We start from the raw sequence: 26,512 nt of genomic DNA, 5'->3' as shown, positions 1-26,512 counted from the left end.
ATGTCTTAAATGGCAAATGGAGCATAGGACCTTTATTGGGAAAGTGGGAAATATATCTGCTTATTGTAGTTTCGGCTTTTGGCTGAGGTTAGGCACAAATTTTTCAAATTTTCAAAGTATTTTGGCATGTTGACCCTTGGGACGTTTTTGTGTTTATTTCAGACCCTGTGAATAAAGACAATATGGAAATTTTCCAAACAAATTCTACTTTTAGTCTGAATCAAATCAAAAGCCAGCTTTCATACAGGGACCTTAAGCCTTTGGTACTTTAGGAGATGGCAATTTCCAGAGGGTGGTTTTCTTTGGTGGTATTCTACATGTCCCAGTTTTTGGTTGCTAGACTTGTAGGCTGAGAAACTTTGAAGTTGCCTGCTGATCCATGTAGTCTGAAATCCGAGTCTATTTAATGAACCTCAAATTGAGCATCCAAAAACTCCAATTCATTAATCACTGTGAGAGACCTTGGCCTAACCGTATCAATTAAGAACTATTGTTCCCTAGCAGAAAAGAAACATGATGATATGTTTCCAGTGACAGTCATGATATTATTGTTCTTTATCAAAGAAATGCCCTTGTTTCACTTTGGAAGTGTAAATAAGCCTCGCTGTGACTTTGGGTGTGTTGTGTGTCTGTGTGTGATATGTGGTTTAGGCTAATGTTTGATGAGATGTCCTTCAAAGGTCTTTTTAAAAGTCCAAGTCTTGGTCTAGTAAGGTGGAGACTTCACTGAAACACGTCACAAATGTGGTTCTAGAATATTTACAGTAATACTTTAGGCAGCAGAAGATTACTGTAAAATCGCTGTTGCTGCTAATAGACTTTGGGTTTATTATACCATCAGCTGAAATTTTTAGTCTGTGAGTTTTAAAGAGTTCTTTTGATAAAACTAAGACTTGTTGTAGAAATGAGATGGGAAGCATTTTTGGAGAAGGACACGACGCTATACATAATTTATTTGGCACTGTTTGTACAGTCAATTGTTAAGTTATAAATAAAATACAGCCTTAAAACAAAGACGAAAGACTGAAACTGTGGGTACTTATTTCCTCTGTATTTCTATTTTTAAAAAAGTTTCTAAGTTTGCTCAAACAGTCACATTTTGGTTTGGTTATCGATATTCAGTATTGTGTCTATTTTTGGGTATATTGTACTGGACATTTCCATCTTTGCCACGTGGAGTCCTTTTTCCTCCAGTAAATTTTCCATGGGCTGCAGGATAATTTCTAAAGCTCGGTGAAGTTCCCAGTCGCAGCCAAGGGGAAACCAGCCACAGGGAGGCAAAGGAGCCTCTGTCATACCAAATTTCCAAGTCCCAGAGGTGCTGAAGAGCAGTTAGACTTGCCTTATTGACATAAGGTCCCTCATTCATTTCACATTTTGATTCATTCCAGTTTGGCACCTACCATCAAGTACTTTTCTCTTGGAGAAATGCTGAACCCATTAAAGAAAATGGGTTTAGTGGATTAAAAACTACAGTCCATATACTTCTCTTTGCACTAGTGCTCAGAATGATTGAGAAAGAGGTTTCTTCTCTGAGCTCTGAACAGGCTTTTTACCTGTGATGAAGGTTATTTCCTGAACATGAGTAGGAAGAGCGCAAGATGGGCCTGATGAAACAACAGGGGTGAAATATATAATTTCGTTATAGGTCACAGACTAAACATCGCTTGCAGGTACTGTGGAGCAGCAGGAGGTGCCTGGTTTGAGGTCTCCCGGTTCTCCTGTAAGTGGTGCTGACACAGAGCTGAGATAATGAGCATAAACATTGTGGGTGCTGAAGAGGAAGGACATGAACAATTTGAAGTTCATGGTGAAACATTTCCTAGAACTGAGTGTGAACGAATTCTGGAACAGTTGAACAGGAAATAAGCTAATAATGGGATTTTACGATATGTGTTTCCCATATAAGGCAGTGAAATGTAGCATGGATCGGTTTGCTAGTCTTCTGGCTATTTTGATGAAACTGTTAGGTTTCTTCACTGTTTGTGCTCCACTACCTTTGTGGGGACTTTGCTTCATTCCAGGCTGAAGCATTTCATCTTGCCACTGTCATCGGTGGCCCCTGGATGGACCATTCCTCCACCAGACCAGGGAAGAGACTAGTTAACAATTCCTCCTTGCTGCATTGTGTTTGTTTCAGGGAGCCGTTTCCTTTAGTCCTTGAGTCTGATGCATAGGAAGGGGAAGAGGGATGAGGAGCACCCGTCTCGCTGTGGTTCATGCTTCTGAAAGTAAGCTCCCCAAAATCTGATGTGGGGAAAGGAAGCCCTGGCTCCACGGAGCCTGCTGACTCCCTCAATAAACAAAGGACTGGGTTTGGGCAAGTTGCCCGAAGTGTTGGTGCCGGGTGCGTTCCCGTCCGTACTGCTCTGCCTGGCCTTTTAAGGATATGTGTCAGTATGCTGGAGACCACGGTAAGGTGTGTAATTCCGCGATGATTAATGAACACAAGGCTCTTCTGCAGCTTTGGTCTTTATGTAGCATTGGTCAAATTCCCCTCTCATGAACGACTCCCTAACATTTTCAGTGTTTGGCCTCTTCTGCACCGTGAGTGCAATCTCTTGCCAGGTCTTATGCTACATTAATTTAGAGCCATCTACCTTTCCAAACGGGCTTTGTATTGTGGAACAGGTTTTGCTTGTAAATGCAAGGCCAGATGTTCAGGAGAGAAACTCCCATTTAGGCATCTAGCAATTACTGCTGTGACACGTACTGATCGCAGCTGAAAATCTGAGATCTGTCTGCTCAGACAATAAAATACTCAAGCTTACTGGTGTGTGCAGTGCTATAAGAAGTGGCCTATATGCATATAATTCAGGAGTTGTTTCAAAATAGCATGCACTGAATCACAGCCTCACTTAGTTTTAAACTACAGCTTGTGCCAAACTAGTTATTTTGATTTCTTGCCAAGCAGGGGCTCACTTTCCAGTTACAACTAACATTTTCCTTTTCTTTTTCTGCAAAATCTGTTAATGAAGGCTGAACGAAACAATGATGGTAGGTCTCCTAGTTAGGTAAGAAATAGATCTGATTCATTAATAAATGTTTCTTTTCTTTTCCAGTGACATATTTGATGCCATGTTCCCCGTCACACACATCGCAGGAGAAACAGTCATACAACAGGGTAATTCTTCTAGTTTTTTCCCCTTGTGTTTGCTAAGATTGTGCAATTCACATCTGTCTGTTTGAGATTTCACCTTCTTTGCTTAATGGGAAGAATAACCATATTCTAAAGGAGTCTCTGTGTGCAGTTACATCAAGAGATCATGGATGCAGGTTTTCTGCTACATGAGCAGGGTTCTCCTACAAAACCGTGCTGGTGTTTCTCCAGGTTTTCAAAGTGCTGCAGTTAAACACAGATAAATAGCACTTCAAATTAAAATGTTCATTTCTTAACTGAAGGCAGTCAGGAAGTCAAGCACGGCTCAGAATTCATAAGGATGGCACAGGCTGTCTGAGAGTAATTAGAGATGGAAAATATTTTTATGGTTGTTAGGAATATTCAACACCTCATTGTGCTGTATTGTAGTTATCACACTTGGCAACTTACCTGCATGCCTGCAGCGTGTTGTGAAGGACTTCGTTACCCTCAGGGTGTGTTAAACCCTCTTGTGTGTTTACACTGAATGAAGTGTTGAATCAATCCAGCGAGATAAATTAATGCAATTGAAAGATATTAATAGGAAGAAATGAAAAGCAAGTAAGCAAAGAAGTTTCAGTAAATTAATCTCTCCGTAAGTGATCTGATATACCAGCCTGTGCACGTATTACAGGATTAAATCTGGATATAGGAAGTTAATGAATATTTTAGCAGACCTGCAGGAAACAATCACCTTTTGTATTTTGCTTCCAGGTGATGAAGGAGACAACTTCTATGTGATTGACCAAGGCGAGGTAGATGTAAGTACACTCTTATAGTATAATATTTATTTTGAAGCTACATAATAAAACCGTGTGCTCTGGCACACAGCTTGATCCAGACATGTGCTGTGGTTCTGTCTCCTTTCTTCTTGAAAGGGATTTCACAGGGTTGGTCTCATTCCTTTGCTTTTGTGGTATTAAGTCATTTGTGCATAATTTTGTATTTGGCATGTTTTACAACCTAGCTTATTTGTCCATTCCAAGCAGGAAAATATGGTATCAAAATGAAGCAAATGACATTATCTTCAGAACCCTGACTGCACCTGGAGGTGTTCACTCTTTGGCAGAGCAGGCCACCGTGCTGGAATGCACCCGAAGGTTCAGAACGACCATAAGAAAATTTTTTTCTTTAATCAGTTAGCTTAGCTCATGTGTTGAGGTTTTTTTTCCTCAAATTGAAATATATCCTGAGGCAGCGAGTTTCGCCTTAGAAACCTTAATTTTCTTTTAATATTGGGTCCAAATATATGAACAATGCAGCATATTAATAAAGCAAGGATTATTATAAGTGTAAAATGATCTGTTAGACCACAAAATGTTTGCAGGAATATGCAGTGGATTAATCAGCAAGTCTTCTAAAAGAAACTTATTTCTGACCATGCCTTCCAAATTGTAATCTATTCATGGCTTATCATTTTTATCCCATACGAAGCTCACTCTTTTGCAGTTTTACTACTACTGAATTTTCTACACGTACCTGAAACAGCCACAGTGGTTGCTTAGTTCAGTCTTGCTTATTAGCAGCATTGCCCTTCGGATGCCCAGATGAGTTTTGTTTGGCATATTTAAAGAAGAAAGTGATTTATTTTAAATCCGGACAGGAGGCATACAGTTATTTTAGTGAAAGTTATTTTTTTTAGCAGGCTGTTTGTGTTAGGAGACCATCTAATTGGTATTGTTGGGAATTGAGAAACCTCACATGCTGCCTCTGCCTCTGGAAGTTGCTCCTCAGGAAATCTGTCTGACTCAGTGTTCCTATCAGGCATACCTCTCAATAGCAAACATCGCCACATCCACAGGGCCAGAAAATGAAAGGGCAATATTTATAGAACAGTGGTAAAATTTAGTTTTAAAATAATTGGTTAGGGCCCAATACTGAGCTTAATGAATTCACCGGCTTTGAATCAGACCCACAAACATATGCAAACGCACATACTGAAGTTACAGATTAATCCTCTTTAAAAATAATGTGTCCTCACTCAAAACCTTTAGGAAAGTTTTCTTCAGCGTCTGCCTCAGGGGCAGTGGGGGACTGAATGACATCAGAAAGCACTCAGCAAAACCTTCACAATTAGTTGCAAAAAAAGACAATCTTCCATATCCACATATCACTTCTACCACGCAGTGATAAAACGGGGAAATTAAATGTTCTGGGCAGTTAGTGCAGAGTAACTTGCTCCTGTGTTAGGCAGCAGCTCCCAGATCCCATAGGTATGTACTATCACATCATATATAGTGCTCCAAGAAAAAGACTCCTTCTACTTTCTGGACAACAGTGCGAGAATCCTTACTGTCTGAAGAAAATCCAGACTACTAGTGAGCGAGCTGCAGTTCATTTAAGCTTTGCCAGATAGTTTTTTGGCATGCTTCCACCCTTCTCCAGGAAAAAAAGCGACTTGGAGAGTAGACAATTGACCCTGAGACTTTCATGCTTCAAGCCATTTTCTGCCTAGTTCAGCTGGTGTTGGCACACGCATGGAGGTTTTTAACCCCTGACCAGGCTGTCTGCCTTCATAATTTCCCAGATCTGCATAGAAGTGGCAGGTATACCTGAACTGATGGAGCAATTTACTCTGAGAACATCGTGACTGATAAGCTCCCAGGTTTTCCATACACATGTAAATTTATGTGTAAGGGAGGTCACAGTTGCCATCATAAAATTCCCATCCTCTGGAACAAAGTTATGGCAAAACAGGAAAAGAATCTATCAACAAAACAACCAAAACCAAACAGAAACCACCACCAAAGCCAAAATATCAAAATCATTGTGGGGTGTTTTGAGTTTCAAAACCTGCAACATTTAAAAGTAATTTACTGTGTGACTTTCGGCACCCAAAGTGCAAGTAAGAGCATTCAAATATTTTCCCTTTAAAAATATTCTGAGGCAAATTAGAAGTACAGTAAAGGATTTTTAAATATTGTAACACTTTAACCTCAACTCTTACACTTTCTTAGGGTATAAACAAGCCCTATTAGCATATCCATAGTATAAAGTGTCTGTGCATTCTCTTGTGGTATTGATGCAATACCCTTCAGTTGGCCACTGCACTCAACGTGGACTATGAGCCAAGGGAAAAGGGCACAGATTTTTGTGCGTAAAAGAAACGTTTTTAGAAATCAAGAAGAGGTTCAGAGCTGAGGAGAATTAACTCACGACCCAGCCCTGTGTATGGATGTGTATATAGTTTACACTAGGTAGACGAGGGCGTGAAGTCTAAAGTCTTAGAGGTCAATTATCTACTGGAAGCTTTTCTTTTCAGGCAGAAGTCAATGTATGCCAAAAAGCAGCTGGCAAAGTTTAAATTATAGTTCCCAGTAAAGATGTTGAAAGTACCTACTAAAGTATGTGTCTTGCAAAAATCTCTAATCCATATTTCTAAATATAAAAATGACTTCCTGTTTATTATTTTAATCTTATAACTTCACATTTTTACTTGAAAAAGCACTGTCAACTACCTTTTTAAAACGGATGTATTTTTTTTAGACTCAACAACTTCCTATTCTATTTAATGTCACAGCAAGTTTCTCTACAGTCATTCTCAGGTTTTCTTCTTGTAAAACAGCAGCAGCTAAACTATAGTAGGATCATAATCAAAATGAAAACTTCTCAGTATTTTTTCTTAAATAAGTTCTGTATTTACTGTATAAAGTTATATTTGGAGCAATAAATTAATATTGTGGACAGTAGATAATATTATTTTTTAATTGTAGGTGAAATCTTCTTGAAGCCCTTATTTGTATATAGACATTGTCTGATTTGTATATGTAAAGATGAAAATTACAGGGTGGTTTGTGGGACAACACTGTTGGATTTTAAAACTGGTAATATTTTATGATTAGACTCCGTAGATTGCTTTTTGTTTGAATTCTTCCATAAATAAAGTTCTTTCTAATTTCAGAAGTATGCTTTTTGAAATTTGAAATTGAACAATTTAAATGTGCTCAAATTTTTAAGATTCTCAAGGCAGTCTCCATGTTAATATATTCTATTTATTTATATTTAAGGAAAGCACATTCATATGACAAATAGAGCAAGTTGTGTGGTTTTCAGTCACACAGCAATTGCAGTGCTCATACTACATAATGAAAAACAACAGAAATCTAAAGTGCTTTTTATCTATGGAAAGTAGGTGGTCCTAATGGCTTGGTCATATTTGGGCATCTGCAGGTCTATGTTCCTCCTCAGGTGCACGAAGAAACTTCCAGCTATTATGGAGCTGTGATTGGCAGGTCAAATAACAATTAGGAATAATTTAGTTATGGACTCGCCACTTCCCACGAATTCACAAATGCCTAAAACTGCCTGAGCCAAAACCTCAGCCCAGCATTTTTAGGATAAAGGAGGAGATCATCTGAGCTGCTGCCATATAACGCTGGCTTTCATAAGCTCTTCTGAGCCTAAAATAGCTTTACTTCCTGCACCTTACAAACAGAGCTACTTTCCTTTCTACTTATTTTTTTTGAAAATCTATTTTAAAGGGTTTTATGGTGGAGCTGAACTCTGGTACAGGGCAGAACAGCTTTGTAATGTGCCATCAATGCACTTTAACTTCATGATGAAGACAAAAGTTGATTGTTGACTTAGGCCTTTGCAGATAATGAAGTGCAATGGTTTTCCTCCTATAAAACAGTAATTATTCTCAAGCTGTTTTCTCTTTTGGAGATTGATATTGGAAATGGCATTTTTATTGGGGGAGTGAATGCTCGCCCAAAGACTGTCAGATCAGTGATTTGGTTTCACCTTCGTGTACTTTCAACTTGACACCCTTGGAGCGGTGGAGTGACTGTTTGCATAAACTGTTTACAGGCGAGATGTCAAACATGTTTTGGGGAGTCTTTTCAAGTAAGACAGCAAAATTAAAGAAGTCGCAGAGCAGTGTCAGGCAGTAGCCTGTCTTTATATTGACTGTGCAGCAGTAAATACACACCCTTCACTTCCTCTGCCTTGAGTTTTACCAGAGTAATTCCCCTCTCTGGGCTGCGTTTGTGTCATGCCTATTGCTCTAAAAAGAAGTGTCAACGTATTGCTTAAAAACACATATGAAGGAGTGGATTTATTTCCCGCTTATAATTCATACCCTTCTGCAGGAACAAAAACTGTGTTTTCAGCAAAATAGCATATAGTGTAACTTCGGTGTGCTGAAAAAGAGTTAAGGATGCAGCATCAGTTTACGTTCAGAATGTGGTCCAAAACTCATTGGAATTATTAGATTTCCCTGTTGTCCCTGAGACCTTTTATGGAGGACATGAATTTCTATACCAAACCTGGGTCCATCCGGGGAAATCCTCACAAAAAGGGAATATCCCAACATTCAAATATGCATCTAGACAATTTTGCAATGGGGTAATTGAGTTTAAAATTTTTCACGCATTCACATTATGGTACAAGCCTTTCAGAATCCTAATTTTATTCATCCATTTCTTCTGCCTGTCTCGCAAAAACAGATCTGGGAGCCACAGTATTACCTGCTTGTTTCACTGCAAAAATGCTTGGGTTTGTCTAACTTCTTTGAAACTTCTTTTTTTTCTTTCTTTTCTTTCTTTTTTTCATCATGAGGAGAGTCAAAAGTACATTTAATGTTCTGTGAGATTTTCTTTCTGTGGTGAGTGTCAAAGTTTGAAAGGAAATGCTGTTGTTCTCCTCTGTGATATTCTCCTATGTGACATTCATTCTGTCATGGTGAAGAAATGAATCTATAGCTTTTGTAGCTTGAGTTCTTTCTTGGCATTCTGCTACCACCTGCCTGTTTGGGATTATTTTTACCCTTTATTTCAGCCTCTCAATCCTCAAATGCTCCAGGAACACCAGGGGACACAACAGTGCCTGGAGTTCAGCAGTGATACTATTACTGCTCCTTTTCAGCTGATACCCAAGAGGTATCTTGATTAGCTGAACTGTTCCATGGCCCCATCTATCTCCTACTGAACCAGCATTTCACTGACCTCAGTAGGAGCAGAATCAGGTCTTAATTGAAAATTGTGAAGAGAAATAGGGATTGATTCCAATTGTAGTTTGTAATACGCCTTTTCATCATAAAAAGAAGATAGAAGTAAAATTAATACTTACAGTTTGTTCAATTTTCACCTCAGCTCATTTATTTTGGTCTTCATCGTATACCCAGCTTGAACACAACTCTAATTCTTATATTTTTTAAAGACTGCTGGACTTTTACACAGTAATTGGTAGTAGGTTATGGTCTTTTCCTTTACTGTAGTTTTCTGCTAAATAAAAGAATAAGCTTCCAAACAAGCTTCTGTAAGTGATCTGTGAGTCAAATACTGCTTTAGATGTTTTGTAGAGCTGGTGTTAAAGATGGAAGGTAATTCTGAATATAGCTTCTCAAGTCCAAAGCACTTAGTAGTCTTTACTAAGGCAGAAAGAGATCTCAGTAGTCATAGTTGAATGGTAGTTGGAGGCACAAGGCTTAGGGAAGAAAAAAATGTTCCTTTTCAAAAGGTGTTTCTCTGTTTTGACTGTTTTTCATTTCATGGCCATGGTGCTTTTCAGCAAACCTCATTACACATATCAACAAATCTCCTTCCTTTCAAGTTTGACAGTGTTAATAAAAAGCCAGAGTTGTGACAGTTCTGCTTGTTGACTGTCTGAGCCTTGAACACAAGAGGGTAAACACGATGCCAGTTAACCATGGGAGCTGAAAACCTAGAGAGTAAATACAGTCATTGTACTGAAGCAAGACGACTTGAAATTCTGTCTACAAAGCAGGTTGTTGCCCTCTTTGGGGACCAACTGTGGAAACTGTTATGCCCTTGTTTTCCTTCAGAGTCCCCAGCACTGATGATTAGAAAAGAAATTGTTAATAGTTTTTTGGGTAACTGGCAGCAGGAGGAAAACTGCAACTAAATACTCAACGTGGTTTTTCTTCTCATTTTGTCTTGTGCTGTGGTAGGTTTATGTCAACGGGGAGTGGGTCACCAGCATCGGAGAAGGAGGCAGCTTTGGGGAACTGGCATTAATCTACGGAACACCTCGGGCTGCCACCGTCAAGGCCAAGACAGACCTAAAGCTCTGGGGTATCGACAGAGACAGCTACAGACGCATTTTAATGGTAAGTTTATGGAGAAGGGCTTGTTCATGGAGCTGATATGTTTCACTTTCTTTTGTAGCGCTAGCACTTCTTTTCTGTGTTCAGAGTGCACTGATGATAGAAGGCTGTGTAGTCTGTGTTTCTAAATAAAAGAGAAACAACATGACAACAACACTGAGTAACTAAATTAAATGAGCTGAAGAAAGAGAGGACAAGATTCAGTAGAAAGACGCTGAATCAGAAATGCAATTGAATAACATTATGTGTAACTATTATACATGAATGAAAAGCTCAGGAGGCCTGCATTACCCACCAAAGCTATGCAAATCCTCTCCTTATCGTGAACCTCGAAATGTCTTTCATCACTACCCCTTGCCTGTGAAGTCTTTGTCTGAACTTGTATTATACTCTTCAAGGCAGGCAATACAAGGTTAAATGCAGCTCCTCTTAAAAAAAAAGGTCTTGGCTGGACTGTGCTCTCCATCTTTAGTAGGTAGCACCACATAGTCACACATATTGTGGGATGGTAGCTGCACGTTTCAAAGTCCCTCATCACTGCAGCAAAGCTCAACAGACTTCCTGGGCACTCAGGGTGCCTGCTAGATTGTGGATTTGCTGTTGATTCTTATAATGGAAACTTTGACAGATAATTAACTTCAGCAATGTCATAACTTTTTTTTTTTATGAGTTTATTTCTGATGTCCATCTGCATATATTCCTTCTCCATAAAATATTCCTTTCTTTTGCATAGTTAACAGACGTAACGCTCTGTAAAGCTTCTTTCTCAATAGGACTTGTCTCTAAAAGCTGCATTGTTTAATTCTGATCTGAAGGAATGAATGCTCTCAGAATGAAAAAGGAGTGTGCATTTTCAGATCATCTGTGTTTTCAGTGGATGTCATAGATAACAGAAAAATCAGCAAAAGAATTGAGTTGATTTTATGCTTAAATGATTAGTTCTTAAGTAACAGAGCGTAAGAGTGATCTTTATTTATGCTGTGCGATGACTGTTGGATGTCTGTATGAAGCATTGCTGTTTTTCACACTGTATTTCATGGGCTCGGTTCTGTATCACGTAAATGAACATCACCCTGACATCTAGGAGAGTGCACCTGATGGAAATTTACTCTGTCTCAAAATATACAGTCTGATTGCTGAGGAATAATCTTGAGAAGGGTACTGCCTTCTCTCTTGTGGATAAGCAGGGTGGATAGTTTTTTAATACTTCCAAATGCAGGGAAGCAGGCAGTAGTAATTGAGACCTTTCTGCAAGATATTTCTGAAACATAGAGCAGGAGAATTTCATAACAAATTTAAGAGGCACACTCAACTTATTTGTCCCATGTCCTACTTGGATGCACTGGTGCAATGAACCTGCACGCTGCGAGGAAGAATCCAAGGTATAAAAGAGAAGGAACGTAGGAGGGAAATGAAGGTCAGGACAAGGCGCATATTCCTTGGCTTTTTAAGCATAGCTTTATACAGCTGCCTGTAACATTGCCACTAAGAACTGAAGGGACAGATTCACAGGTCTTGTTGCCTTTAGGTAATCTCAGTTTTAGCATTGGTGGAAGTAGTGGTACCTACAGCTGTCAAACCCTGTGAGATTTCAGGGTTGGTCATGTGTCCATCTGATAGCAGCCTTCAGAAGATGAATATTTAATGCAGAGACAGGGTTTTACTAGAAGGGTTTAAAGTCCAAAGTGGAAAAGACTGTGTTTTTAACGCTAAGCTTCAGCCATAGCCTTTCTATTTCATTCTAGTGTAGGGCTAAGTGCTTTTGAAATTAATTTACATATTCATCGAATCATAGAATTTTACATATTCTCTGAGCCTATGGCCACGGTACCATACCTAGCAAGCTCAGTTTCTGCAGTTGATGAGACCTTTAACTTAACACGGGGGTGTTTTCTCCCCCTTCTTGTTCTTTTTTTACATCTGAGACCATTAAAAATTGGTGGTCTGTAATACCCAGAAAGTGTAGTAATTGCATTCCCAATATTTAGATAGGAAATATTTCTGGTATCATGGTGAATTAATTGCTGCAGGTATAGAAAATATTCGATTTGAAGTGCTGTCCTTACCCATCCAGACTACGTGAAGTCTGTCATCTTTTAATTTACTTATAAGTGCAGCATGGATAATTTCTTTGCTGTAGGTGAAATGAGACACCTGTCTTTGTGCATTCATGTGAGGGCAGGTTATAGTGGCTCTCTGCACATTTCCTCAAGCCTAAGAATTAATTACATCATGTTTCAGTGGGTGCATTTCATACTTGAAGCTAACTCCACTGTTACGTGTCTGGTTTGGCCATGCTTAGTTTCAAGATGTGGTAGTAGCTGCCTTTCAAGTCTCAGAAACACAGTTTCCTGCTGTTTAGCCTCTAGCCTTATATTTCTAGAAAGTTGCAGGATATTTTGGATGTAGAAATGCCTCTGCCTTTAAATAAGAAATAGTAATGGTTAGGATATATTTTGAACTATATAATTTAAGATGGTTTTAAAACTTGGGAGCAAGTAGGTTTTTATTTTTATTTGCTGTTTGCAAATACATTTGTCCAAGGGATCAATGACCATTTTCCAACAAAGCTGTGGTTTTTTTTCGGTAGTAAGATAAAACCTTTCCATAACCCAAGATAGTTTTTTTCTTTTGTCTGCATTCCTTCCTGGCCATGACTAGCCCCATGTTTTCTCAGTCTGGTGTTGAAATTTTATTCAAGTTGTAAATATTTATTTGCATATCAGCCTTCAGATCCACACTTGCCAAAAAAAAAAAAAAATTACCCTGTTATGAGACACTTGACTCTCTACCTTATTTCTCTTTGCAGGCTTTTTTGATTCTCTGCTTCAGATTTAGTAACTTCTAGTTTTTATTTCTGCTTAGTGGCGTTTTCCCTACTTAGATGTCTCATTGATCCTGAGTGTTTTATGATATAAATAAAATGCATCTCAGGAGGTTTTGGGAGTTTGGGTTTTCCTTTTTTCGGATGGACAAAGCCTGATGCAAGTTCCTGCTGGCTTTTAGTTACAGTTGTCATCCATATATTATTTACCCTCTCCCAAAATAAGTTTGTTACAACAGATATATTTCTTTATATTTCATTGTCTCAGCTAAGGTACCCTGGTGGCTTGGAGGTCACATTCAAGTTTGTTTTAGCAGCTGTGATGATTGTAAATGTTAGGATAGTTCTTTTTGTCAAGTTTTGCAGTGAAGTTCCTTGGCTTTCACTGCAGTCCTTGACAAAGTAGTATAGCATGAAAATCATTGTGCTAGATGGATTACAAAAAGCCACTTCAGTGTGTTCCCCCCTCAGTACACTTTCCAGCTGTGTGTTCCATTTATTTCATAAAATTATCTGTGCTGAGTTGCATACTTTTCGCTCTGTAGCAAATGTTTTAATGTATATGCTCTCTGTGTGTGCACACCCAAACACACACACATATTTATGTATATATTCTATATTTATTTACTTACATTCCTCTGGGAGAGATGCAAAGGAATTTTTTGCCATAGGGTTCTCATGTAATTCTGTTGCTAAGATGTTGCAGCTCTCTTCTTTGCAGTTGGGATTCAAGAGCATCACGGAGTGGGGAACATCCCAGGGTAGTACAATATTTGTATTCTAAATATAGCAAATACCACAAATACCAGAGAGGCAAATGTCTGTATTCCAACATCAAATTGATCCCCCAGACAATTCGGTTCCCAGACTGAGGAAATTTGAAGTATTAATTTCTTGTAATTTCTTCTTTAAGGCGGCTTGTTTCGGGTTTATTTAACTATCCTGGAGATCCCATGGTCCAAGATACCCAGCTCTGAGAGCAGAGTGGCATGGGATACAACCCTTTTTGCCTATTTGGCAAACTTTGCTTGCGGAAAGTGAATTGTAATATTGGGATATAAGTCATAACAAATCAAGGTTAGTCAGCTCCTAATATTATGCCTCATTTTATTTATGCTATTTTGGCTTTATCTTACTATGTTTTCACAACTTTGAATCTGAGGACAACTTCTTTAACAAATGCCTTTTTCCTCTCAGACAAAATAAGTCAGCAGGCCTTTGTGTTTCTGTAAAATGTGGTTGCATAGTGGCCAAAACATAAAGCAAATCCAAAGCCTGCAATCCATCCCACATCTGTGCTGTGTAGCACCGGGACCTTGCGAGCTATTTTGTTTTCAAGGGCAGTATACAAGGTGACTCTTTGTTTCAAGTTCCTGTAAGAATGTACACCCACAGCATCACTCAATATCAGGTTTATGCAGGGTTTAAACGGGGCTGGAGCAGCCCAGAAGCCCATTCTGACACCTCCTGCCAGGATAACTCTTTATTTGAAACGTGGGCCATGCTTTGCCTTTTGGTAGCCATTTGTTTGGCTTCTTACTGAAGGGATTTTTAGGAAGGACCCAGTCAAGTCCACCTGAAAAAATGAAGCAAGAAAGAAGACGTGAAAAGCAATGAGGGGACAAAGCACAGAGGTGAGCAGAGAGGAGGAAAGACAGAGGCTGGACTGGAGGAGTGGAAAGGAAAAAATGGAGAAAACAGGGAAAGTGAAGAAGGAACAGTTGGAAAAGAGATGCAGTCGTCCTATTCAACACGACTTGTTATAATCTCTAGGGCATTCATTTTTCCTAGCCTGTATATTGCTTAAGCTAAGCCTAGGGCTTGCTACATTTTTCGTGGTCTTAAAACTAGCTTTGAGCTGTTTTCTGGGTGGATTTGGCAAATGCAAGTGACCTTGTTTCTCTTTGGGCCTATTTCAGGGAGGAGCACTGCAGCTTAGAATATTAACAAGTCTTTGTAGTTAGTGTGAACCACTGTCTTTACGATGAGCTTGTGCGTGACAGCTCAGAGCCAGGGAGAAAGTGAACAAAGGAAAGGAGGAGAGGGAGAAGCAGCAACTATTGAAATAAGATATTAATAGGTTAGAAAAAGAAGAATTAATAAAGACTTTTTAAAACATGCCATCAAGAACCCTGCCAGTGCAGAATTCTTCATGTACATTTACTATTGTTTTTATCTGGCTCAAGCAGTAAGATTTCTACTGCTTCCTTTGGGAAAATTCTCTGCAAGAGAATAATTCCGAAGTTGGGAAAACTTTTTAATATTAATCTTAAATTAGATTTTCTTAATTTTCTCCTATTACTTTGAGTTATGTCAAGTTATGCTGTGCTAAATTGCCATCTCTTTCTGTCATGCATCTGTAGATTATGATCACTGTCTACTTAAAACCCTTGCAACACGGCATTCTAGCTATGAGCATGACATGCCTGTGATCCAAGCATTCAGGCTGAATTCTTTTTGCTCCTTCCTTACCAGCTCTCCCCAAGTGTTTTAGCAGTTTTTCAAGCTCTGTTTGGTGTCCACTTTTCCGGAGAAGAGGTACCCTGCTAGAGTGTAGCACGCCAGGCGCTGACACATCTGTGCCATGGAGACAGAGCCTCTAAACTTCATTCCTAGATGATGTCTCTGAGTATACAGACCAAAATAGCCTTGGCTGTATTCTTGTTGCAGTCTGATGTTGTAAACTGGGTCTCACCTACCGTCTGTAAATCTCTTCCAGCTTTTCAAGTTGCGAGTCTTCTTCTGTTCGTCAAACATCTGTGCTTTGGATTTTTTTCCTTTGCATTTCTTGGCTCTGTTTTCCAAACAGAAGCTCCTTCTATTATTTTGTACTTCAACTTCCAGTGTCTCTAGGTTCTTTCTTGTTATTTTCCTGTCTTGGCAAGCTTTCATAGTATCTCCTAGTCTGCAGATATCGTTACTGTCGGATTTGTTGCTGCTTCTAAAAGATCCATGACAATATTGCATAAGAACAGACGTAGCACATGTCCCAGGGAGTGTGCTGGTTGATGCTTCTGCAGAAACAACTTGAAGGTTAGAAGAAGAGGTTATGATGGTGTACATGCCCATGGCCTCAACAATTTGGGTAAAGCAACTGGAACAAATAAGTACAAAAAGGACATTAGGGATCAGATATGACATTATGCTTATGGGAGGGGATGAGAGGGGAATATTAGGCTGATGAAGGAAAGTGGGGAGTAGGCATGCTCTTTTTCTCTCATGTGGAGGAAAAGATGATTAATACCCATAGAAACATGCACATGCTTCTGTGTCTGCCTGGGCATTCTTAGGTGAAGCTCTGCTGGTGGTGGCTTGTGCTGCCCAGTAGGCAATTGTCTCCTCCAGGATGGACGGAGGGTTGGATGGAGCCATCCTGCAGGTTGAGTCATGAGGTTGAGTTGACTCACCTCGTGATTCAGTGCGTGTGTTGGGAAATAGTACTACTAAGTCTCAACCATTAGTTCTTTCCTAGGCTCTTGTTCTCCCTTACCTTTGTCTGTGTTTTCATTCTGAGACATGGGATATTTACATTAAGTGGAGTCCCGCTGTGGTTCTAGACACTATCATAATACGAAAAATGATAATAGCACATTTAATCAATCCTTTCCACTTCAGTTTTGCCTTTGCACTTGTCTTCACAGTGAATTCCGTATGACCACCCTGGCTTGGTTTAGCTAAGAACCTACACACTCATCTTCCTGTAGTAAGTGATGGGCTCTTGCTCTCCAGGCCAGGTGGGATGCCTGCAGTTCGTACCTTCCTGGGTCTGCATCTCTAAATACCCAAAGCTGTGGTCAGGCGTCACTTTTGGCTGTTGATTACTGCTTCTTAAAATTCATCTGTGTCCGCAAGTCATTTAAAATGCATTTTCCACATCTGTCCGTGGGTGCCCCAGCCCATCAAACTAAACCACCAATCTGGTTTTCCACAGCTGTCAATTTTGCTGGTCTCGTTTCCACTTGATTGCAGGGAGGAAAGCAACAACTGCACAGTGTCGTTTTCCATTCTTTGTCTTGCAGCAAGCTGTCAGGATTTGGCATGGTTTGCAGAGCCTCCTCTGTTTGAAGTTCATTTTTTTTGTCTTTCTGGCACTTCAAATGTTCCTGAGGGCCCCCGAGGTTGAGAACCAGGTTTGTCAGTCAGAGAGGTCAGACAAGGGTTACCGATGCTATCGCCGAGAGGTGAACTGTCATCACCAGACTCAGAAATTATGAACAGAGTGTGGAGGGGGAGACCTTGGTAGCTGATTCTGCTGCTGATCCAGAGATACCTGGGAAGAGTGGTAGCTCCTGAAGGTGCTGCGGCTGTTCTGGAGCAGGGGTGGCTCCAGGAGAGGGATGCAAGTGGGATCCGTCCCCAGAGGAGAGCACCTGGCAGCTTCTGCTGATGCCAGACCATGTTGGTGTTAGTGGAAGGATTCCTGCTGTTTTGGTGATCAATGGATCAAGCTCCACCTATACAGTGTGTGTAGGAAGAGGGACAATGTTTAGTTCTTAGTTATATCATTGCACTTGAGTGCATCAGCCTTTCCCATTTTCATACTTTCATGTGGTCCTGAATACTTCGGCAGTGGAGGGTAAAATGTTTCTTCTCCTTTTTCTTTGTCTGTCACCATGTTCTGCCTTTGTTTCCAGCACTTAGCAGTACTCACGGTGAGAAGGAGGGATAGAAAAGTGGCTTTTTCTATAGCAGTTACTGACATTTGCTTCTGTCTTTTCTGCCTAGACTATAAGAAAATGCCAGCTTTATTTCCCCTTTCTTCAGAAGACGAGTGTATCATCTTTACAGTGCACTCCTGCCTTGTAGATTTGACTAGCAGACAGCAGGCAGCCTTTAACATCCTCAGAATCCTTCTGCCTAGGCAGAAATGATGCGGGCTGTCATATAACAATGTGGAATAAACTGCACAGTCCCAGGGAAGACCCTGGAGTTCCTTTTTGGTTCCTAGGATGGTTTTCTTTTCAAGTCATTTGTTTCACTGCAGGAGTTAAGGATTAATTAATTATTTTTACATTGGTAATACTGCATCATATTTATCCATAACTCAGTCTCCTTCAAAAACATGTCCTGGAATGGCTGCTTATGGTTTCTGTCTCTGGTGATCAAACACTGTGTAAGTAGAAGGTTTCTCAGTAATTTATCACACAGTGAAATCTTAGTAGAGTGAAAATTACTGTGCTGGTGGCTGCACATACATTGATGGACTGTCTGCTCCAAAGCATTTAAATCTTGTTAAAATAATATGAATAGGTTTCTCATCAGTTACAATACATACAACACTCTACAGAATATAATCCGGGCTTATAGGTAAATGCTTTGGCGTTAAGGAGGTTTTAACCTAAAAGGATGGGACCCATGAGAGGGACATTTTAAGTTTTATCCTACTTTGTAATTCTAAATTACAAAGCTGGGCCCTCATAGGTAACAAGATATATATTGAATTAGCTAAACAGTTAATTGATGAAACTCTGGCTTTAAAATGAGTGCCTGTAAACAATAGGTACAATTCATCCACGGTGTCCAGTAACACCAGTGAAGTCAGTGAAATTACACCAGGATTGAATTTGATTCCTTCTGTCTTTGCTTATCAGCGATATAACTTGCCCAGACATTTTATGGGGAAACATTTGCCTTGGGCTGTTTATACTGGCTATGCTTAAGATTTGGAAGGGGAGGGAACAAAAAGAGCAGCTGTAGGAAGAAATCACAAAAATACTTTGTGTAATGCTCTACCTCCTTTCTTTTTTTTTCTCTCCTTTAATAACAGGGCAGCACGCTGAGAAAGCGGAAGATGTATGAAGAATTCCTGAGCAAGGTCTCCATTTTGGGTCAGTTGCCCTTTGGACTTGCCTTTTAATTCCTCTGTTCTATGTGTTGGCAGAATGAATTTTGCTCTTTGGTGGCACGATGAAAGCAGTGATGGTCAAACAGGAGGTCTCATGGTTGCATCATTTCCAAAGGAATGAAGGCATACAAGGCACTTTTTAGGATGTTTTTCTCATTCTTTAATATGTACTGAGCACGTGTTTGAAGGACAAGCCTTTCCTTAAATATGGGAGCAGGCATACGCTGGTAACCTTTTGGTAACTGCTATTTCAGTAAAGATCATATGGATAGAAGAGAAAGAAGTGCAGAAATATGAATTTGTCATAAAGTCTAGTTACATCCTTCCAGGTGACAGGTGAGAAGCTTTTCCCTGCGAGAAGACTGTATTTATGTGCACTAAACAAACTAACCTTCCAAATCAAAATGGAGTGATTTTTTTTTCTTCTGTGTGTTTTACAGCCCCTGTCTCACATTCTTAAAACATCTGTTTAGTTTCTTGTCCTTGGATTTTGTTTCCCTTTGATTAATGTGATAGCCACGAAATTCAGACGTGTTCTAGATGGCCTTCAGTAGGAAAAACAACAAACCCATAATGCCTGACCAATCAATCACCATTAAGAGAACAAAAGCTTCTAATAAGGAGAACAGTGCTAGACAGTACAATGAGATGTTGATGCTGTTAGAGAAACATCATGTTTCTGTTGGGGCTATTTTGAAAAAAAAAAAACCAACAAAAACCAGTACAGTATTAATTTGCTCTGTAATTAAAATACTTCTATTTAAACAATTTTATTTTCTTGGTTTTGGTATTCCTCTGCCATTTGAGCTTATTTACTTGAAATATGAGAGTCTCAGTGAAAATATACTTGAACTTCTGAGAGGCGCTATGCGTGAAATTTTCAATTACATCTGTGTGCTTAAAGTAAGGCCAAGTATGTTGTTCACTTATTAATCACGTATTCATCATTTAAATGTCTTCTTTTATGCTTAATTTAAGTCTTCCTAAATTAAGAACACAAATTATACCAAATTACAATGAGTATTTAAAGAAAAAAGGATCTCTGCACCTGCACTAATGAGAAGCAATTACAACAATGAGACATCTCAAAACAATTTCAGAGTGGAAAGGTTATTCAAAGATGTGCTTCCTTAAACATGCGGTTTGCAATATAATTATATCTTAGTTTGTATTATGGCTTTTCAATCTCAGTAAAAAATGAGGTAGGACTTCTGGATTTGAACTGTTTTAAGTACAAAAAAGCACCTGACAAAATAATGCATCATTTCTGGAGCACTGAGAATTTAGGTGAAATGTGTAAGGATCTATTTCACGTGTCTAAAAAGTAAATCACAGCTGGGAAACAAGAAAGGTATTTTAGAAGTCTTAACATAGCACCAAGAATTCACCTTCACTTCATGCCTTGATGTGGTCAAAATCTGGTGATTTTGTGGTTGAAAAACCTGTATCTGCTTCTTATATGTTTTTTTCAAGCCTTGCGTGGTGTCTGTAGCCAGAGAACTGTAAGAGCCTTTTTATTTAAAAAATATAAGGCTTTTTTTAGGTTATCAGTAGGAGCTTATACTGTATTGAACAAGATACGAGGAAACTAATTGTTAAAATTCTTTCTTCTGGAATTTGATTAGTTGTAGAGCCATTAATTGATATGTACAAATTGGAAATTGCAAAAAAATGCATATCATCTACTTTATTTGATGCTTGACTTGTAACTCTGCAACTCAAACTTTAGGAGTTTGATCATGTACAAGCTAATATATAATGCTCTGTTTGCGAGAACCATTAACCAATGTATTTGTAGAGGCACAATTCCCTTAGAGAAAAGAGAGATGCTTCATGACTACAGGTAGAATTAGTTTTGATTTTGTCATAGAGCCAACTAAGGAAGAAATTTCTAGAGACTCGTTCTTCTCATTGTTAATTACTGAGTTGTTTTTTTTTTTTAAAAAAAAGCCTACTCCAGTCTGTATGGAAGAGTTTTATGTTTGTTTTTCATCAAACAGAGCACTTTTGAATGTTGCACTGACAATATAGGTGTGGATTTTGATACTGATGCTTCTGCAGCAAAGTACAACAACTCTTCCACGCTCACATAATACCTCTAAGCAATATTTTGGACAAAAATGGGAAAACTAGAATCTGAGAGAACAGCCTAGATCTAATCCTGGTGTCAGAAGCTGTGTCTTGACGTACAGTAATTTAATAATTCTTAATAAGTAAGAATCAGCAGAGCTCCAGTACATGAATTTTAGCCCAGCCCAGCAGTTGAGGTTACATCATTGTATTATTTGCTTCTTTTAATAAGTTTTTACACGTCACCTCTTTCAGTCTAATCTGGTAAAAGTACAGAAGTTCAAGTACGAATCACTGTGTGGAATTTGCTAGCGAATGGATGGAGAAGAGAGACACAGGTTGTCACCCCTCCTCTCTTAGAGGGTAGGACAAGTAAAATTAATTCCTTAGCAAATGGAGGAGGAAGGCAGCAGGACAGTGAGCAGCCCTGGATGAGCCACTGTTCAGTCTGTCTTTTGCTGTGTAGGCATCACAGGGGATTTGTTGCAGCTGCAGGTGTCTGATAAGGACATCAAGCCACAGGAAGCAGTCTGTGTTACTCATAAAACAGACTGGTAGTTTTTTTGTTTTGAAGTTGGAAGTTTTATAACTTTCCCACTAAGCAGAAGAATGAAAAGAAAAATACTTTGTAAGCCATCGTAGTGGCGAATGTAACAGAGGTGCCACTTCAAACACCCGTACTGAGCTCTGGTCCTACTGCCATCCATGCTACCAGGGACATGCCCTTGGCTTCAGTGAGGAGGAAGAGTCAGCTTTTGGATCGGTACTTTTGCATTGCTTATCTAGCAGTCTATTGGTAACCAGCTGAGAGAAACTCTTGGAAAAAAGACAGTAGGACTTGTTCTGACATCTGGTGTGGGATGTGGTAAGAGGATCTCAGCAATCCTGTATCACTGGTGTCTCCAAACAGCTCCTAAGCTGTTCCAGTCTGCTGCAGCATCAGGGCAGTGCAGATCAGATCGCAGGCATGGGGAACCTCAGCCAACTTTTCCTGTCTAACTTTTAAGATTATTATCTGGGTGATTACTAAAGTCTAAGACACATTGCATAAACATATTCATATTTCCCAACTGGAGGTTCGTGCGAAGTGCCTGGATGAAAGAAATGTTTCTTTTATAACAGAACCAGGCAGAGCAGAGCTGTCAGTTTAGATATGAATCTTCAGCCAAAGTTAGAGTATTTTTATAATAAAGCTTTATGATCTTCAATATTTTAGAGTCCCTGGACAAATGGGAGCGGCTGACAGTGGCTGATGCACTGGAACCTGTCCAGTTTGAAGACGGAGAAAAAATTGTTGTGCAGGGTGAGCCTGGTGATGACTTCTTCATTATTACAGAGGTAAGGTTGGCATTTTGATAAGCTCTGTCATTTCCTGGTAAAGATAAGACTTCATATTAAAGAAATATGGGTTCAGTTTAATTTCTTACTTCTGCATAAATCTGAACTAACTCCACTGAAACCAGGAGAGTTGCTCAAAATTGAAAGGAATTCAGATACCAGTTCTACAGAAATGTCTCAAGAAGGATGATGCCTGATTTCCAGTAAATCGAAGATGCAGAGGAATTTTGAGATGTGTCTAGTGTCTTTTGAAGGTTTGTTTTCTACATGAGATTTTTCTTGTTTAAATTGCCTTTGACAAGGCTGGCCAGCCACACAGTGCATTGATTATTGTTCCCAAAGGGACTTACAGGGGATATCACAAATGAACATCTGTAAACTGGAGCAGGAGACCTGATCTGAAAATGGATAATTTGTTCTTTGTTTTGCCTTAAACTCAGTCCAAATGGCTGAGCCATTTTCTTGTTTACTCTCACACAGGCAGACAGATCTGTCAGGCAGCTGAAAATGCTGACATCTTTTTGGAAGATTATCTGAAACTTCACTTCTACCATCACACTTGGGCAAACAAATGCTGACGGGGTTTTTCCTCATTCTCTGACATAAATATTTGGATCCTTGGTATCTCATACGAATACCTAAGTGCTGTGATACAAGTTATAAAAAGGTATTAGAAAGGCATATCTAAGAAAAACAAGATAGCATTAGGGTATCATTTTATATGTATTGGAGCAGGAGCTTTTCAGTACCAGCTATGAGTGTTCATACACAAATATATAGACTGGGAAGGGCCAACATAGGTTTGATAGGAATGGTTGGTTGATAGGAATGGTTGGACTCGATGATCCTTTGATAGGAATGGTTGGACTCGATGATCCGGTGGGTCTCTTCCAACCTGGTTATTCTATGATTCTATGATTCTATGAACATCTGACTGTGTGGTGACAGCTCAAGTGCAAATCCCAGGCCACGTGTTACATGGCCAGCAACACGGCAGTGGTGGCACAGGAGCTAGGAGGTAACCTGAATCCCTCACTGTGGGAGAAGAAGGTCAGATGGATGTAAGGAAGCTGGTATCATTATGTTGCCTTGGGATCCAGTTGTGTGCACACAGAATACATCTGTGGCTCCATCAGGCTGCTGTGTTGTGACGTGAGGGCTACAAAGATGATTCGAGGGCTGGAGCACCTCGCACAGAGGACAGGCTGAGAGAATTGGCGTTGTTCAGGCTGGAGAAGAGAAGACTCTGAGTTGACCTTATAGCGAGCTTCCAGTACGTGATTGGGGCTACAAGAAAGCTGGGGAGGGACTTTTTACAGACATATAGTGATAGGACTAGGGGCAATGGCTGTAAATTGGAGGGGGGCAGATTTAGACTAGACATAAGGAGGAAATTCTTCACAATGAGGGCTGTGAGTCACTGGCACAGGTTGCCCAGGGAAGTTGCGGATGCCTTGTCCTTGGAATTGTTCAAGGCCAGGCTGGATGGGGCCTTGAGCAGCCTGGTCTAGTGGGACGTGTCCCTGCCCATGGCAGGGGGCGTGGAATTAGATGATCTTTAAGGTCCCTTCCAGCCCAAACCATACTATGAGTCTGTGATTTAGGAGGAAAGAGACCCTGCCCTGCTCAGGTGATAAAGGATTTATGCAGTGCCCATTCCAGATGCTTTAGAGGCCAACAGGTTTTTCTTTGCTTTCTCCTTATCTGTGAATTTTTGGACAGGTGCCTCTATCCAAGGCAGCCAGAATATGTTTCATAATCAGTATCTGACACTTAAAATTCCATCCTTCTTCCTCTTGAGTGTTGGAAATACGTGTTTGATTTATAAACGTAGTTTTTCTTCTGATGGTCACAAAATTGTCAGTGCAAAAGACTGCACCTGTATATCACACAGTTAGACACTTAAGGAACTTGAAATATGATGAGTAGTGCCCCTTGAAAACAGCAGTGCCAGAATAAAAGAGACTAGATGTTAGATAGGGAATTTTTTTTGTTAGCAAGATAAGAAAAGATTAGGAAATACAACTTTTTTTCAGAAATATGGAATTTTTATTTGTACCAGTGTTACTAAGTATGTTATTACTCCTTGCGGCAGCGCAAGACTAGGAAAACCTGATTTTCTTAGCCATCAAATCCCACGTGGAAAATTGGCAGCTTGCTTAAGAATTACCAAAGGCCTTTATTTTTCCCCTCTTCATGGAACGGCTGTTAAGAGTTGAATAGGTAGAAAAGTATTAACACTGCATACTGCATAATCATAAAGTATCTTGCTCACCTCACCCTTCCACTATAAATCTAACATACTTTTGCGCTTTGGAAATTGCCTGTATTTTTCTGTGTTGAACAGTCCAGTATCAACTATTTCTTGTGCTGCAGAGGTATGTGTGCCCGCTCACACGTAGTTTATATTTTGTATTTTAAACCTGATTTCACAGGAATTCACTTCTTTGATGTTAAACTTTTCTGCAGGATGGCTGATGTGAGCTGCCAGGAACGCATTATTCTACAAACCAGTTGAAAATAGTTTTGGCAGGTTTGTTGTCACAATCTGTTGAAAACTCATTAGCTTCTTTTGTATGTTTTGTGATGTTTGTGGCCTTATAATCCAAAACACTCAAAATGCAGCCAATTTGTTTGGCTGCTATGTATGCAGAAAGCCTTTCGCATATCACCAGAATGCAGCCTACTTTGGAGTACCCTGTCCAGTAGCATAAAGCTAAGCTTTGCTATGCATTTTTGGAGTAAGGTACTAATTTCTTATAAACCACGGTCATTCGTGGCATGTCTTAGTCAAATCAGTTACCAATTTTGAAAGCTTTGGGGCACCAGCATCACAAGTACTGGTTCCAAGTGGGATCTTGTGACTCCTATCGTAAAAGCTTCTCTAAGACACTCAGGGCTCACACGTGGATTTTAAATTGTTAGCACAGTTTTGTATGAGCTTTATAAATTAATCATTCATTAATGATTAGCCTGCAATACTGCCTTCCTCTGTGACATCCTTTGGGATACCATCTTTTAAGTATATTCGTTCTGCAGAAAGAACTAGCCTATAAGGTAATTGGCCCCTTCAAGATCTGCAGACTGAAGTGCAACCACGAAACCCTTTTGAAACTGAGACTTCCAGCCTCGTTGATGATCAGAACAGCAATTGCTGCTTTAAACCAGGAATATTGTCCTGGTTAGTATGCACAAGAATATTTAGTCTCCCCCTTCTTTTAGGTAAGCACGTTCAATGTTTCTCCTTTTTTCTTCATATAATGTTTTGTGTGTGTGTGTGTGGATTTCTGTCCACCTTCTTATCTCCAGTGTTGCCCAGATTGTAGTAGGGTGCAAGTTACTTGCCGTGCAGGCTGTATGCATGAAAATGCTGCAGTGCCCCATGGTGAGCAAGGCTGTAGCAGGAGCTCAGCCAAATTATTACAATAACAAAAAATGTGCGCAGGGAAGTGTCAGAGGAAAGCAGGGCTTTTCAAGTTCACTGTTCAGAAAGCTGTTTATGGTTCATATTTGTTAAAAACTTTAATGAGAAAAGTATTACCCTGAGATTCCAGGACAGCTACAGTTTTTCTGTCACCTTAAATCTTCACAGGCACCAGTAAGATGTTTACTTGCACTTGTTTGGGTGCTATTCCATTTAGATCTCAAGCAGCCTTCAACAAGATTTAGTTTTAATATTTAAAGGCTGTGGTCTTTTTCCAGAGATAGAATTATTTCCATGTTCACACCGTATTCCTTAATTTGAAGATAGGATCAGAAGTGAATGTCTGCTTACAAAAGCAAAGTAGCCGCTTCTGTGAGATTGATTTACTACACTTGAAACCAGTAATTAAAAAAAAAACAAAAAAAGAAGCAGCTCTGCAGTTTCTGTATTTTCAGATATTTCCAGGTTTTATTTTCCCACTCCAGTTTTCACACAACAAAACTCAGGCTTTCCCAGACCAGACAGATGTGGAATGTATCTGCTGGATTCCAAGGTCATGGAATTATCCCATATGAGATTCCTGGCACAGAGGTGAAAAACTTTAAGCACCATGAAACAATTGTTGCCATAAAGAATTATGTTTTGGCAAGCGTAAATCATAACAGATGTACAGTTTCTAACAAATAAATTTGCAGTTGTATTATACACTGCCACTCTGTGTACCCAGCAGCAGGGAGGATTTATTCATCTGACTTCAGATAACGCAAATATTTTTAGCTAGCATTTTAAAGTGGTAGCTTGCAAAG

General features: G+C 39.6%; 1 protein-coding gene across 1 annotated transcript in view; it reads left to right on the top strand.

The window, feature by feature from the left end:
* Positions 1-26,512, top strand: part of PRKAR1B (protein kinase cAMP-dependent type I regulatory subunit beta) — a 93,405-nt gene that overhangs the window by 50,474 nt on the left and 16,419 nt on the right. Inside the window, exons 5-9 of the mRNA XM_069870474.1 lie at positions 3,063-3,124; positions 3,854-3,900; positions 10,050-10,208; positions 18,797-18,857; positions 22,161-22,282. Coding sequence (XP_069726575.1) covers positions 3,063-3,124; positions 3,854-3,900; positions 10,050-10,208; positions 18,797-18,857; positions 22,161-22,282 — 451 coding nt within the window. The remainder of the gene's footprint in view (positions 1-3,062; positions 3,125-3,853; positions 3,901-10,049; positions 10,209-18,796; positions 18,858-22,160; positions 22,283-26,512) is intronic.

This window comes from Phaenicophaeus curvirostris, chromosome 16, assembly GCF_032191515.1.
Source record: "Phaenicophaeus curvirostris isolate KB17595 chromosome 16, BPBGC_Pcur_1.0, whole genome shotgun sequence".
Lineage (NCBI taxonomy): Eukaryota > Metazoa > Chordata > Aves > Cuculiformes > Cuculidae > Phaenicophaeus > Phaenicophaeus curvirostris.
The sequence above is the reverse complement of the archived record's forward strand: the minus strand, read 5'-3'. Positions and strand labels throughout refer to the sequence as shown.